Source organism: Myotis yumanensis, unplaced genomic scaffold (genome assembly GCF_028538775.1).
Source record: "Myotis yumanensis isolate MYYU_CA2020_CCGP unplaced genomic scaffold, mMyoYum1.0.hap1 SCAF_9, whole genome shotgun sequence".
NCBI lineage: Eukaryota > Metazoa > Chordata > Mammalia > Chiroptera > Vespertilionidae > Myotis > Myotis yumanensis.
Genome location: NW_027223760.1, coordinates 29,853,648 through 29,869,922, shown reverse-complemented (window position 1 = coordinate 29,869,922; position 16,275 = coordinate 29,853,648). Strand labels below are relative to the sequence as shown.

General features: G+C 43.8%; 1 protein-coding gene across 2 annotated transcripts in view; it reads left to right on the top strand.

The window, feature by feature from the left end:
• CREB3L2 (cAMP responsive element binding protein 3 like 2) overlaps positions 1–16,275 on the top strand; it is a 110,758-nt gene that overhangs the window by 56,152 nt on the left and 38,331 nt on the right. For both annotated transcript variants that reach the window (XM_070423980.1, XM_070423981.1), the window contains exon 2: positions 9,941–10,157. In XM_070423980.1, the coding sequence (XP_070280081.1) occupies positions 9,941–10,157 (217 nt within the window). The remainder of the gene's footprint in view (positions 1–9,940; positions 10,158–16,275) is intronic.

The window sequence follows — 16,275 nt, the reverse complement described above, 5'->3', positions numbered from 1 at the left end:
ACATGTCCTGTTCATAGAGTTCCCTGGAGGAAATCCTCCGTGTGGTGATCTTTATGTTTGGTCACCATCTTTCTCGTTACAGAATCTACAGTGTAAAGAGGTTAACTCTCAGCTCTTTGATTTCATGGACTGCCCTGGACCTTGGTTTTCTCAAATTAGAATGACCGGGTAGGCCCAGATGATGGCCAACGTTTCTTCACGTTTCACCAGTCTGTGGTTGAGAGCCTGTTATTGTAATCAGAAGTATAATCAGAAGTTTTTTTTCAGAATGGCAAAATACCCCGTTTCAGTTATTTTAGGGTACAAACAAAGACGACCTTAGCTCATGCCTTCCTTGAAGGATATGAGGGAATGCCCTGATTGTCTCCTGGGTGCTTCTTCTCCCTTAATCTCATGGCTGATTTGTTTCCCTGACACAAAACAAGGAATTTTTTACAATATCAAGTGTTAAGCTAAGAAGAACTGCTATAGACCATTCAGAATTAGATTGCATTTGGAGAAAGTGTATTGTTACCTGTTTTAATGATGAAAAATTATGTAATTTAAAGGGAATTAGTATTAATGCATTTCCTGTGAACAAAATATCCTATGTAAAAATTCCTATTTACGTAAATAAATTAGGGGTGACTCTTTTTACCCTACCAGTGGATTTATAATAGGGGTTCCTTTAAATAAGCATCCCCCAATGCCATTATAATTTGATCAGCCTATTTCACATACTTCTTTTACAAAGAAAGGTGCATCTGGATACCCCAAAGTATGTATGTTTTGAAATAGGGCTCTTTAAAAAATAATTTCTGCTACTGCTTGTGAAATTTCAGTAAACCAAGTATCAGTTAAAAAACAAAACAGAAAACCCTCCAAACCTCTTGTGCAACGGAGTTCCCAGCTTCTGCCCCAAATGCCCTATTTAGAGAAATATGTAATGCACCTATGTTTTGGTACTAGAAACAAATTAGGTCTCCTTGAAATTTTACTGTAATTGGGTTTGACTCTGAGCCATTTTTTTCTTGTGGTTTTGATAAAGCCACCATTTCCCTCCTGGTGGGCATCTGGCCATTTTCTGTGTGTAAGTGTGTAGGGCACATGCACACAGGGCACATATAAAGTGGAAGAACCCCTCCAGTCTAAGCTGCCCTCTCCTCGAAGGGAGACCTCATTCCTTTTTCCTCCCTCTTTCCTCCTCTTCCTTCTTCCTCCCTCCTCCCTCCTCCCTCCTCCCTCTTCCCTCCTCCTCTTCCCTCCTCCCTCCTCCCTCCTCCCTCCTCCTTTCTTCCTCCTCCCTCTTTCCTCCTTCCTTCCTCCTCTTTCCTCCCTCCTCCTTCTTCCCTCCTCCCTCCTGCCCAATACAGACAAGCTGTTTTTTGCTGGAGGGAAACCTTGGTTTCTAAAGTGAACTTGAGGCCTGCCCTCTGAATTATTTCTCTGCATTTCTTTGTGGCTTTAGGGGTGGTCAGCTTGTCCCCACCACATCCCCTCCCTCCATGACTCCAGTCTCTGGAGTGTTCTGTGTTCTGGGCAAGGCTCCTCGCTGCGATTTTTCACTAAAAACCCTTCTTTCCTTCTGCCTGAGAGCAAAGCATCAGCCAGAGGCCAGCAGCCAAGGCAGCCGTTTCCAGGCAGCGGGCCTAGAGAATGAGGTCTTTGTGGGGCGCAGACAGCGGAACCTGGCAGGCCTAGGGTCCCCACTCTTGCAGGGGGTCCCCTGGCTCTGCTTTCTGAACCCCTCACCTCCTGCCCTCAGCCTGCTTCACTGCTGGGCAGAGTAGCAGGGGACAAAGTTAAAACCCCCAAGAAGCAGCCAGAGGGCGTTTCCCCTGCTTTTCCAAAGTTGGAAAGCTTTCCCATGTTCTATTGCTTGCAACATTTCACAAAATTATAGGGTGTTAGAGCTGAATGGCTTGTTAGCAGTGACCTATCACTATTTGTGTGTTACTGCTATTCCCTCTGCGGGGAGTATTTAACTGGGGACCCATGGAATCCTCCTCTGCCCACCACGGGCAGGCTTCAGGGCGTGGGTGAGCCACCTGGAAGCCAGCCCGTGTTTGTGTGTAGTGCCTGTGGGTATATTTTGGGTGGGAAACTTTCTTTAGATACTCAAAAGGGTTCACACATTAAAAAAAAAAAAGGTGAGAAACTACTGATCAAGTATAAAGTATACACTATCACTGAGAGAGAGAGAGAGTTTTACAGACAAGGAAACTGAGTCCAGAAGAGGTGGAGTGACAGCGGGTGAAGTGCAGGACCGGATTCGCTCTCCCGTCCTTGCTCTGGTCCACTCTTCAGTTCGCTCCAGCACAAAACATGCCTGTGGGCCCGCCCTGGGAGGGCAAAATGGCTTTGAACATGCTCTGTGAGCACGTTGGTCCACAGGGGAACAGGACATCCCTTTCAGGTAACTCATAGAGCACGGTGCCTTGCTCGGAGTAGCTGCTCACTGTATGTGTTGAGTGAGCGGATCTCAGGAGCAGGACGAGGAAGAGAGCTTAGTAACTTCATGGAACCGGTTGTTCGAGCTCAGGAATTATGAATCCTTCATTTTCCTCCTACTTTATTTCCCCTGCCTTACCCCCATGGCCTGTGTTCTTGGGCCAACTGTTTGCAGCAGGCGGCGGCCCAGAACATAAACCACTCTCTCCTTGCAAGCTCCTCTCACAGCTAGTTAATGAGCTTCAAGCACAAGTGTGAATGCTTCAGAGCCATGGCGGTTTGTTATGAAGGAACTGATGTGAGGTTAGCAATGTCTCCCGCTCATTTACCTGATTTGTAGATTTGGCGGTACACTGCAAACAACTGATCGCACTTATTTATCACTGTTGGGAGGCCGAGGCTGTAATTTGGATTTGTTTTCTGTTTGGCTGGGATGTTGGAGAATGCTAATGAAAACGAGATAGTTTGTTGATGAGCACACACCATCTATGATCTGTGCCAGGCTCAGGGGGTGGGGAAAATGTTGACATCTGGGTTATAGTTTATAAGGCCTGACGACAAAAGATTTTAGTTGGCTATGAAAGGAACATCAAGGAAAAATAAAACCATCAAATTAAGTAACTCTTCTTTGAAGGGCTGGAGTGGGTCAGGGAAGTAAAAGATCAATTAAACTGTGTCTGTTTAGGACAGTGGTTCTCAACCTTCCTAATGCCACGACCCTTTACTACAGTTCCTCATGTTGTGGTGACCCCCAATGTCATTGTTACAAATTGAACATAATTAAAGCAGAGTGATCAATCACAAAAACAACATGTAATTATCTATGTGTTTTCCGATGGTCTTAGGCGACCCCTGTGAAAGGGTCGTTTGACCCCCAAAGGGGTCATGACCCACAGGTTGAGAACCGCTGGTCTAGGATGACTGAAAAGAAATAGATTTGTTTTGTCTTAGTTTCCTGATGGGTAGAGAGGAAAATGTAAGGATGTTCTAGGAAGAACATTGTGCAGGTAGAAAATGCCAACATTTCATTGCTTTAATTGTGATAGCGTTTTGTGTTTTTAAAGATTTTTAAAAAAATGATTGCTGTGTCAGTGAAGTGCTAAGTGCATTACATGTTATTTAATTTAATCCTCACAGCAGGAAGCTGGTGTTGTTGGTATCCTCACTATACAGGGGGGATTATCTGAGGTTTTGAGAACTGAAGGCGCTTGTGCAGGTCTGCACAGGGCTGTCTGGTTCCACAACCATATTGTTACAATGTCATAAGAAACTCCATTAGGGTTGGAATGAAAGTATCTTGTATTTATTCTAAGGGAGTCAAGACTTTGCAGGATATTTGGGGCCAGGTTGGAGGGTGTTATATGTTGGGTATTTTGTAATTGGGAGACAAGACCTCGACACAGATTCTTTTTTTCTTTACATTTTATTTTTTGATAATCCTCACCCAAGGATATTTTTCCATTGATTTATAGAAAGAGTGGGAGAGAGAGGGAAAGAGAGAGAGAAACATTGATGTTAGAGAAACACATCAATTTGTCGCCTCCTTTGCGCACCCGACCAGGGTCTGGGCCAGGGAGGAGCCTGCAACCAAGGTATGTGCCCTTGACCGGAATCGAACCTGGGACCCTTTGGTCTGCAGGCAGATGCTCTATCCACTGAGCCAAACTGCCTAGGGCTCGACACAGCTTCTTAAAGGAAGTTGCCAAACGTCTTCCCTGAGGCGGGGGAGGAACATCCATGTCATGAGGCAGGGGTTTAACCCTGTCAGGAGGTTTCTTCCGACCTGGAGATTCTGAACCGTTACTTTGAACCCTTTGGCAGACCCATGCACTAGGGGCAAGTAAATATTTCCATCCTTCTTGCCGATGTTCCATGGAAGTGATACCAGGAGCCTCTCCATCTAACACCCTTCTGGCGTGTTTCTACACTTTGAATGTGGAAGACTGTGTGTGGATGAGTGAGTGCATGGGCTGTCAATAAGTCTGGCTTCTTCTTTTCTTTTTTCTTTTCTTTCCTTTTCTTTTCTTTTCTTTTCTTTTTTTTTTGTTAATCCTCACCTGAGGATGTTTTTTCCATTGATTTTCAGAGAGAGTGGAAAGAAGGAGGGAGGGAGGGAGGGAGGGAGGGAGGGAGGGAGGGAGGGAGGGAGGAAGAGAGGGATAGATAGATATCAAAGTGAGAGAGAGAGAGACACGTCAATTGGTTACCTCCTGCATGTGCCCCAACTGGGGTTGGGGATCGAACCTGCAACCCAGGTAAGTGCCCTTGACCGGAATTGAACCTGTGACCCTTCAGTGCATGGGCAGATGTTCTAACCATGCAGCAACACTGGCCATGGCTTTTCTTTTTTTTTAACTCTAGTGTCCACTGTGCATCAACTTTAGAACTTGACTTTAATGAAGCAGCATGCTGTGGTAGACAGTGCATGGGCTTTGGAATCGGCTAGACTTGGGGTGGAATCTCAATTCGGCCTTTTACAGTTGTGCAACCCCAACCCTGGGCAATGTGCCTATCTACTCTGAGCCCCATTTTCCCCATATATAAATGGGACATGTCTACCTTATAGGAAAGTACCTAGCTCAGTGGTTCTCAACCTTCTGGCCCTTTAAATACAGTTCCTCATGTTGTGACCCAACCATAAAATTATTTTTGCTGCTACTTCATAACTGTAATGTTGCTACTGTTATGAATCGGAATGTAAATATCTGATATGCAAGGTAGTCTTAGGCGACCCCTGTGAAAGGGTCATTCAACCGCCAAAGGGGTTGCGACCCACGGTTGAGAACCACTTACCTAGCTCATTTTCTGAAAGTCTAACATGTTCAAGCACTTAGTTCATCAGGTGAGTCCAGCACCCTATTCTATCAAGATCATCAAAGACTAGCATCATGGTTTATACTTGTTAGAACATCTCCATGCATTTGGATTGTGACGCTCAAATATTTCTTTCTTAGAGAAACAATGTGAAAAAGTTCAGTCAATCTGAAATAAGTGGACTGTTGTTCAAGGTCTGTCTCTTTTTTAAAAAAATATATTTTTATTGATTTCAGAAAGGAAGGGAGGGGGAGAGAGAGAGAAATGTCAATGATGAGAGAGAATCATCTATCAGCCGCCTCCTGCACGGCCCCCACTGGGGATGTGCCCTTGACCAGAATGCAACCCAGGCATGTGCCCTTGACCAGAATGGAACCCATGACCCTTCAGTCCGCAGGCCGACACTCTATCCACTGAGCCAAACCAGCTAAGGCCAAGGTCTGTCTCTTAATAGTAGGTGACTGAGATCTTGGACAGTGGGATTGTTGTGAGCATTAATGAGTGAGAAAGCTAAGAAATTAAAGTGAGCATTAGATTCACTGGTGGTGGTGCCTTAATATAGATGCCTCTGGCCAACTAAATCAACCCCTAAAACTTGTAAACCCTTAAAACTTGACGGTTAGGCAGAATGGTGAAATGCTATTGTGGCCATGTTCTTGAAAGAGCAACTAAAATTGCTTAGCCCTTGGGTTCACATGAGTAATCCTTTGTTAACATGTGTTCACTTTGCTCCTTTCTCTGGTGTTCGGGCTCCAAGACCATCTGCCCCTCTCTCACTGGCTGACATTAAGGATGGGCCAGTTCTGGCTTGCCCTGCACCAGCAGTGGGATGCTGACCTGTCTGCTGAGCCCTGGAGCCCGCAGCTGTCAAGGAGACCCAGCTGAGGCTGGTTGCTGGGCCCAGTCACCGCATCTGGTTGGGACAAGTTTGGCATATCTTTTCCAACACCACTGTCTCCTGGGAACTACTCAGTGCTCACCATTTTGCTAAGTTCCTAGGTGTGCTGGGTGGTTAGGCACAGCTGGTCCCTTCTTCTGAGGAGGTTCGTTAACAGGGGAGAGTTTATCAGAATGCTTTTGATAACAACTCTGAGTTCTTCAGGATTGATCATCATTTAGGGCTAAATTGTTTGGTAAGATGATAATTACTACAAAATCCAAAGTAGGGGATTCAGGGATGGTTGGCAGTTTGGGAAGGTTTATTATTGGTTAGCCAGGGATGTTCATGGAAACATTCATTAGTGCTGCACCCGGGTATGAAAACAGTGTCAGCAGAGTAGCCCAACCTGGCAACTTCCATGGGAAAGCGAAGCCATCAAAGGGAGCCTTGCCTCAGGACAGAGTGGATTCCAGAGGTGTAGCAGGGCCAGCACAGCTGGCCAGAGTCGACATTGCAACTCAGGGGACAGAACTGTGGTTTGGAAATGCAGGGATTGCGAGTCCAACTCTTGCTTTTGCATTTTACATCCTACGATTTATTTCTCTTTTGTTACCTTAACTTTGGTCCTAAAAGGAAGTCCGTCAGGCACTTGCAGAATATTTACCATCAGGCCACCAGCAAGTTTGTCTTTGGGGAGCTGTTTAGGGAATCAGAACAGGTTATCCTGGAGTCAAGGAAACCTGGGTTCTGATCTGAGCCTGAAGCTGTTCTGCTCCTCGCCACAGCCTAGCAGCACCCCGGGGGCTTCTTAGAAATGCAGACCTTCAGGCCCACGAGACTTGGGAGTCTGCATCTATGTCTTAAGGGCGATTCGTAGCACATAATGTTGGTGGGCTCAGGGAAGGCATGGGCTTTTTCTGTCTTCTTATTTGTTGTTTTGTATCCCCAGTGTCTATTTAAAGTCTAGCATGTGTAGCTGCTAAATACACGACTCTTCCTCTGACCTGGGCACATCTGAACTTCTAGGGACTTGGTAAACTTCGAGGGACTTCACTGTGAAGTGGGGTGGGGAGGGGCGTGGGGAGTGGAGGTGGGGCCGACCTGCAGTGGTTCAGAAATTGAAGCGAGCATTAGAACCACTGGTGGTGGTGCCTTTGGCCAACTAAGTCAAAATCTCTGAAGGTGGGTCACAGCATTGGTACTTTTAAAAAATTTCCCTTCGTGTTCAAGAATGTTTATTTAGTATCATATGGAATAATAAAATCTTTACATACTCCTCAAGAAGAAATGGGTAGATACAATGGAATACAATTCAGAGGTTTAGATGAATGAAGTAGAACTACATGTATAAACATGAATAAATCTAGAAAAAAACCTTTTTGGGGGGAATAAAGTTGCAGAAGGATGTGTGAAGTACGGTACTACTTACTAAAGTTTAAAAAGTTCATATGTGCACAATGGAAACATACACACGCAGTAAAAGTGTGGATGGGAATGATAAACACCAAGTTTAGGGTAGTAGTTAACTTTGAGAGGGAAGAGGACAATTGAGTGGGAGTTTTATAGTCCTTGCATATTTTATTTCTTTAAAAAAAGAGTGAAGAAAAAAGGTTGCAGCAGCAAACATGAAAAAAATAAGATTTTTTCCCCAAAGGAATGAATACCTGATTATTTGTGGCACTATTCTCTATAATTCTTCCAATGTTTAAAATGTTTCATTATAAAATGACTAAAAACTGTTCTGGTAATTGTGATGTAGACAGTTGGCATCTGGGAATTCTTCCCTTTGATATTCTGAAAGGTCCTTAGGATGCCAGTTTTAATTTTAAAAATATTTTTATTGAGTTTGTTTGTTTTTTATTAGAAAAGGGAGAGGGAAAGAGAGAGAAAAAGAGAAATATTGATATGAGAGAGAAACATCAAGAGAGAAACATTGATCGGTTGCCTTCCGTACAAACCTGACCAGGGATCGAACCCACAACCTAAGTATGTTCCTTGATGGGGAACCGAACCAGTGACCTTTTGGTGCATGGGACAATGCTCAACCAACTGAGCCACACCAGCCAGAGCAGGACCTTTCAGTTTTAAATGTATTTGTACGCAGAGAATTCTCTCCCAACCATGCTGTTTTGTTCTCATAGATGACTGATGCTGATTAGGGCGAGCCAAAGTCCTGTGACGGTCTTGCATTCTGTCCTGATGGGATGCAGCCATTTCTCATGTCTGGGGTGTTGGTGAAAGCCACCAATCTAACTCTGCTTTAGGGATCCAGCCTACAAGGGCCTCCTCTGTGTTGTCTGCTTTTCTCCTTTATTACAGGAGAAGTTCTGCCCTAATCTTAGAGCTCTCACCATAGAGCCACCTCCTACATCCGTTCCCCAAGCTATATTCCTTTTCAGAACACTTTCACTGACACTCCAGTTCAATGGTAGGACTTATCCATGTCAATCCTAAGAGTTTTCATTGCCCACTCAAATATCACCATTTACAATCAGTTCTCTTATTGCTGTATCTGCTTTGGTAACTTCTTTTCTATACCAGAAACATCCCTAACGTTTAATCAATAAGGATGACATGTTAGTCTGTCCTCTGGATAAGTTAAAAAGGAAGAAATGGCTCTAACAGCTATTGTCAGAATGGACTTTTAAATTGAATTAACTCATCATTATTTTTAATATACTCTATAGCAGTGGTTTTAAACCAAGAATGACACTCCTCCTGGCTCCAGGACATTTGGCAGTATATGGAGACATTTTTCATTTCAAAAATAGGGGGTGCTATTCGCATTGAGTGGATAGAGGCCAGGGAGGCTGCTAAACCTCCTATAATGCACAGCATAACCCCACTCCCATAATAAAGAATTATCCAGTCCAAAATGCCAGTGGTGCCAAGGTTGTAGGATCCTGCTCTACAGATCCTCCTGCCATGAGCATCCCCCTGTCAGTGAGGGAGAGTGGATGGGGCTGCAGCTTCTTCACGGTGAGACAGTGGAACAAGGGATGTAGAGATCTCTGTGAATATATGTATGGATTATTCCTGTATCATCTTCATGGTAGGGTGGGGGCTAGGGAGTTGGTGGTGTTGGAAATGGGGGATAAAAAGAGATTAAGGAAAAACTGGAGAGGAACAAAGCCCAGGTGGTGGGGAGAACGGGGGGGGGAGCTGCCTTTAATGCCTTTGAACTTGGCACTTTGCTATAAATAACAAGATAGCTATTTTAAAATCTTCCCAATGCAGATGGTGGTAGGGAGTTACAGTGATGGCCCCTGTGCGTCATGCTGACACTCTCTTGCAGTGTGACTTTGCCATTCCTTCATTGAGAGGTGGAATCTATTTTCCTACCCCCTGAATCTGGGCTGGCCGTGTCACTCGCCTTGACCAAAAGAATGTGGAGGGAGAGATGATCTGTGACTTCTGAGGTCATTCAGCTTCGTTTTGCTCCCTCTTGGAACATTTCTACCACCATGTGAGCAATTCCAGCCTGAGGAGGCCTCTTTGAGCAAAAAGCCCAGGTGTCCACTGTCCTGGCCCAGCCCAGCCCCCAGCCAACCTTCTAGCTCACTATGGTTCTATCACGGAACCCAGAAGAAATCAGCTCACCCACCCAGGCGACTCACCAAGTGTGAGAAATAATAAACTGCGGTATTTTAAGCCCCTGAACTTTGGGGTAGTATGCTGTGTAGCCATAGGTAACTGGACATTGTATCTCAGTGACTTCAATTAAAGCTCTGGATGATATATTTGCTTTCAAATTCGTGTGTAAATATCAGATCCTGGTACCGAGAAACTGAGTTCTTCCTCCTTTGTTTCTTGCAGCACTTCTCAGAACTCCTGGATGAGTTTTCCCAGAACGTCTTGGGTCAGCTGCTGAACGACCCTTTCCTGTCAGAGAAGAGTGTGTCCATGGAGGTGGAGCCATCCCCAACATCCCCAGCCCCTCTCATCCAGGCCGAGCACAGCTATTCTCTGAGCGAGGAGCCGCGGGCCCAGTCACCGTTCACCCACGTTACCAACAGTGACAGCTTCAATGATGGTAAACTCAGAGCAGGCGCCTTGGCACCTTTGACTCGGAGCAACTTGAGGGTGTGGAGTGTGGGCTATAGTAACATCAGCACCCACGGTCGCCACATCTTACTCTGTGTGCAGCTTTGTGCTTGGGTTGTGGGGAAATGCAGAGAGACACAGGGCACATTTCTGTACCCCAGCCTGTGTACTCTGGGAACGTGCTCTCACTGGATGATAGTAATTGTTTTCTGTGATCCTGTGAATCGGGCAGCAAAGCATCCTTTTACAAACCAGGATGGCCCATCTGGTTGATAATTCCATGAATTCCATTGTTTCAAGAGTCCAAGCTCTTTTTTTTTTCTTATTGTCTAAAGTTTCACATATGTCTCATTTTTTCCCCCACTTGACTACCCCGCCCTTCCCCGGCAGCCATTCCCACCCCAGGCAAGCCCCCACCACCCCAGTGTCTCTGTGCATTGGTTATGCTAATATGCATGCATACAAGTCCTTTGGTTGCTCTCTAGTCCCCCCTCCCCTTCCCTTGCCATTTGTCTCTGGATCTATTTTTATTCATCAAATTATGTTGATCATTATGTTCCACATATGAGTGAGATCATGTGATATTTACCTTTCTCCAACTGACTTATTTCACTCAGCATAATGCTCTATGTCATTTTTTTATGAGAGTTTTTATGACTACCCTTCTCCATAGAAGCTTCTTGGGCATCCTCTTCGTCCACTTCCAGCATGTTCTGTTGAGCCTCATGTATATGAGATCTTGGTGATCATTCCTAGACTTTCTTGATGGTGACCCTTTCATGTCCATCATCAATGCCATTGGGATGGTATTTGTTGAAGGTCTAATTTTTCTGGTCTCATAGATAATAAGAAGACCATTGCTCTATAGGCCTTTAATTGGTACATGCCTTATCTTCCAGACTCTCTAAGGCAGTGGTTCTCAACCTTCCTAATGCTGCGACCCTTTAATACAGTTCCTAATGTTGTGGTGACCCCAACCATAAAATTATTTTCATTGCTACTTCATAACTGTAATTTTGCTACTGTTATGAATCATAATGTAAATATCTGATATGCAGGATGTATTTTCATTGTTACAAATTTAACATAATTAAAGCATAGTGATTAATCACAAAACAATATGTAATTATATATGTGTTTTCCTATGGTCTTAGGCGACCCCTGTGAAAGGGTCGTTCGACACCCAAAGGGGTAGCGACCCACAGGTTGAGAACCACTGCTCTAAGATATATATATATATATATCTTTTATAATTAATTTTCTATGTTTTGTTTTCTCAGAAGTATAACCAGCTATTTAGTACTTTGCATAAGTTTTAAAAACTGTATCCTCTAATCCTAGTTCAGCATATACCCTCATTTCACGGGAGGATGATGTGCAGGGGAATGCTTACTAACGCCACCTCCTCTGGCTTGACCTTGACCTGGGGTTCCTCCCCTCCTTATTCCACTGAACATATGGCAGAATCTTTAGAAAGTGACTCCCTACAGAACAAGTTCCCCCATGCTTCCCTTTGGTTAAAGGCAAATACCTGTATCTACTTCTTTAAATAGGGGGTTATCTTTGTGGTGAAATCCTTCCTCCAGGAGGGGTTCCGAGATCCACCACTGGCCTCTAGAAGAACCGACTCTGGGGCAGTAAAACATGATTTCTTGAGATAGAGAATGCTGTAGGTTTTTTCTTTTTCATCTCAGATACGTTCTTCCTTTGACTGGAGGTGTACTGATCAGCAGTCTAGGAAATTTGACTTTATATCCTCAGGGAAGGGAATGCCCCAAATCTGTGAGTAGATTCTTTCTTGGCTGGACCCTGCTGGAACCTAGACTATGTGCTCAGATTTTTCCTGAAAAGAGGTTAGGTGCATGATGACTTAATCCTTCTCTGTAGCTGTCCACTTTCAGGAGAATGGGGTGAGGGGAAGTCTCTTGCGAACAGGGGGAGGAAGAAATAGAACTAAAATAATTTGAGGATGTGGAGTTGTGGTGAGGGTAAAATGAGCTGATATATTTAAAGAACTTAGGACAATGCCCACCGCATAGCATTTCAGTTAATCAATATTTTCCTTCCTTTCTCTCCTCTTTCTTCTTCTGTTGTAGAGTTGCTATAATTGTTGTTCTTCTTTTTCCTTCTTTTCCTCCTGCCTCTGCTTCTTTTTCTTCTCCTCTTTTTCCTCCCTTTCTCCTGCTCTCTCTCTTTCTCCTCCCTCAATTCTTACTAAATCACTTTCAGGAGTGACCTGAATTCAGACTCAGGAATGTGGTCTCTGTTGTGACTGAATACTCCTCATGCTTCTGCTTTTTTTACTTCTCCTCCTCCCTCCCTCGCCCCTTTCTCCTGCTCTCTCTTCCTCCTCCCTCAATTCTTATTAAATCTCTTTGAGGAGTGACCTCAATTCAGGCTCAGGAATGTGGTTGGTCTCTGTTGTGACTGAATACTCCTCATTTGTGTCACTACAGGGAGGAGAATTATAGGGAGTCAACCTTCTCCTGGGTTTCAGCTTAGATAAATTCATGCAATGCTTGCCTTCATTTTATTATTTTAAGAATGAACTTTAGCATTAGATGAAAGGTACGAATGTCCTTTAGATTTGTTCCCATCCTGAGGTTCTGTGTGGGTGTGGTTTCTGTGTAACATTCGTACCTGCCGTTGCTCATGGTTTCTCCCCATACTTGCTTTTCTGCTTTGCCTGTTATTTCTACAATTTTTTTTGATGGCTCTGTTTCAAGCCCTACTTCCTTTGTGGAAGTCATTTCCATGACCTCTTGTATTAGTTATCTATTGCTGTGTAATAAACCTCCCAAAATTAATGACTGAAAACAATAATTTTCATTTATTATCTCTCATGATTTCTGTGGATTTTAGAATTCAGGAGTGGCTCACTTAGGTGGTTCTCATTCAGGATCACCCAGGAGTTTGAAACTAGATGTTGGCCAAGGCTACAGCCATCTACAGAGTTCTCCAGGTTGAGAAGGTCTACTTCCAAGGAGGCTCACTCACATAGCTGGCAGTTTGATGCTGGCGAATTGGTTCCTCTCCCTGGGCTTCTTGAGAGTCATCACAGCATGACAGCTGGCTTCCCAAAGAATGAGGGATGCACTGGTAGTATAGTGGGGAGCACAGCTACCTTCCAAAGAGTGAGGAATCCGAGAGACCAAGGCTGGAGCTGAGATACCTTTTCTGACCTAGCCCTGGAAATTTTCTGTCAGTGCCATAGGGCAGTCCTGATTCGTTGTGGCAGGAGACCCACAGGATGTGAATGTCGGAAGGATAGGAAACCTAGGGGATATCTCAGAAGGTGACTACCACACTTCTTGCAGTGGTATCTGTGAAGTGACTTCTTCTGGGTCTGAACTCCTTTAGCACATATTATCTGTGCCTTACGGTGTAGCTGTTCACCCATCTAGTGGTTCTGGACTTGTTAAGGACAAAGGTATGCAAGACTGAAGCAGGGCCCTAACCTTTGGTAATGGCCTCAGAGGAGACACCTGCTCTGCTCTCTCATGCACTGCTTGCCCCCTGTCTGTGCAGACCCACTGGGCTGCATGTATTTGATTAGGTGCAGTGTCTTCAATAGGATCAGTGCCAGGTAGAGGTAGGTGTTTTATTAATGCTTTATGATTCATTTTTAAATTTCATTCCAAAGCTATTTATTGAGTATCTATCTTTGCTTAACCTGCCAGGGATTTTTCTAAGCATTACTGAGTAAAGGAGTACGTATAATTTACTAATATAAAGATCTCTGCTCCATAGAATTTACATTCTATGATGTGAGGTGAGGAATAGAAAAGAAGAAAAATTAAAAGTAAAACATATAGTATATTAGATGATGATCAGTGATATACAGAAAAATAATTTGGAAAAAGGGATAGGTAGTTCCTGTGTTGGGGGTGTATATGTCTTAGTCATCAAGCTGCTGTAACAAAATACCACAGACTGGGTGCCTATAAACAATAGAAATTTATTTCTCACTGTTCTGGAGGCTGGAGGTCTGAGATCAGGGTTTCAGGAGGGTCGGGTGAGGGCCCTCTTCTGGTTGTAGACTTCAAATTCTATTCTCACTCGGCAGAAGGAGCTACAGAGCTCTGTGGGTCTCTTTCTTAAGGCACTAATCTCATTATGACCTAAGCAGCTCCCAAAGGCCCCACTTCCTACTACCATCACCTTGGTGGTTATGATTTCAATATATTAATTTTGAGGGACACAGACATTCAAATGATAGCAGGGGTGTGTTGAAATTTTAAATAGGATAATTGGGGAAGGTCTTTCTTTGAAGGTAACATTTGAGCAAAGATCAGCAGGAGATGCAGGAAAGAACTACTAGTAAATGTATAGCTCAAGGAAAGGCCTCCAGGCAGAGCAAACAGCAAGTACAATACTTACTGTATATTGTATTCATATAATTAACATTCGTGTAATTAGCCATTCTGCAGCCCTTGCCATTCTGGAATATGCAGATTAGAGATGACCTAAACCAGTGGTTCTCAACCTGTGGGTCTCGACCCCTTTGGGGATCGAACAGCCCTTTCACAGGGGTCACCTAAGACCATCGGAAAACACATATATAATTATATATTGTCTTCATGATTAATCACTATGCTTTAATTATGTTCAATTTGTAACAATGAAATTGGGGGTCACCACAACATGAGGAACTGTATTAAAGGGTCGCGGCATTAGGAAGGTTGAGAACCACTGAACGATCTAGCAAACTAACTGTCCCCTTCAAGTCTACATGCTTGTTGAACACCCACTGTGTGTCAGGTACCGACCTAGGCTCTTACGGGATGCAACAGTAACATTTAGATCTTCCCTCTGTGTAGCTCAGAGCCTCATGGAGATGCCAGGTACCCACATACTTGATCAGACAGTTGTGAATAATGTTCCAGGAGGAAATGAAGCTGTGAAAATTGAGAGGAGAGAGCACATTGAAGGTCACAGGAAAAATTGCCTAAATGAGGCAGAATTTATTTGGGCCTTGAAATGTTGAGTAGAATTAAAACCCTGGCGATGGTAAAAGATTCCTGGTGAAATGAATGAAAATTAGCAGATTTCCAAAAGTTCAGGGTCCCTTTCTTTTCCGTGATAACACCGTTGTTATTGTTATTGTTGTTATTATTATTCTGGGGCTATATCACAAGCTTTAATGCAGTGAAGGGTTTGGAGAATATAATTTAAATATTTTTTATTTTTCAGTTACAGTTGATATACAATACTATATGAGTTTCAGGTGGTCTATCTCTTTGTTTTTTAAATTCTAATCAATATCAATGCAAGGTAATGGGACTCATGGGTGCCACCTATGCGAACGGCTCAGTGTGAGGAGAAATAATCAGTCCATCTTTTCCAGGAAGCCTATCTAGTCATTAGGCCAAAGCACACATCCTGCAGTTCCACCAATTGGCCCCTTGTTCTATTTATAGATCCAGTGTTGCAATAGGTTGTGCTAGTACTTTGCTGAGAACCGGTACAGCATGTCAGATATATTTTGTACAGTTTCTGACCCCCAGTTCATCTTCATTATTTGCCAGTTTCCCTCTGCGTAAAACCTACCTTCCTATGCCAGCAAAAGCACTTTTATTAGTAGGGGATAACGACCATGGGAAGGAACCATTTGGGTGTGTGAGTCAGGCAGTAGGCGTGAGTGGATGGCGAACTTGTTCAGGGCAGCTTTGTCTAGGTCTTAGCTTCAGTTGTTTTTCTGAGTTTTGTGGATGGCCAAATTTTTGGGAACCGAATTATTTTATTCATTTGAACCCCATTCTACATCCCCCTTAAGGGAGGAGCAGTCCACAAGGATCCCTCTTGATCCAAGTGCTCTGTCGGGCAGATCACTTACCTGTTGGAGGAGGAGGATGGTTCCTTAGGCAACACTTAAAAACTGCTGTTCCCACTAAAGTTCACATTCTTCACCTCTTGCATTGGGAAAACAGCTTAGCAAAACTAGGAGTTCTTGTTTCTAGTGATGATAGTATGTATTTCATCACAACTGGGAAAGCCTGTAAATCAGATCATCTTGTCCAATTTTATTTAGATTAAAGGCAATCTATATATATAAAAGCCTAATTTGCAGTGTCCCCTTAGGAGTTCGACCCACCGGGAGTTTGAGC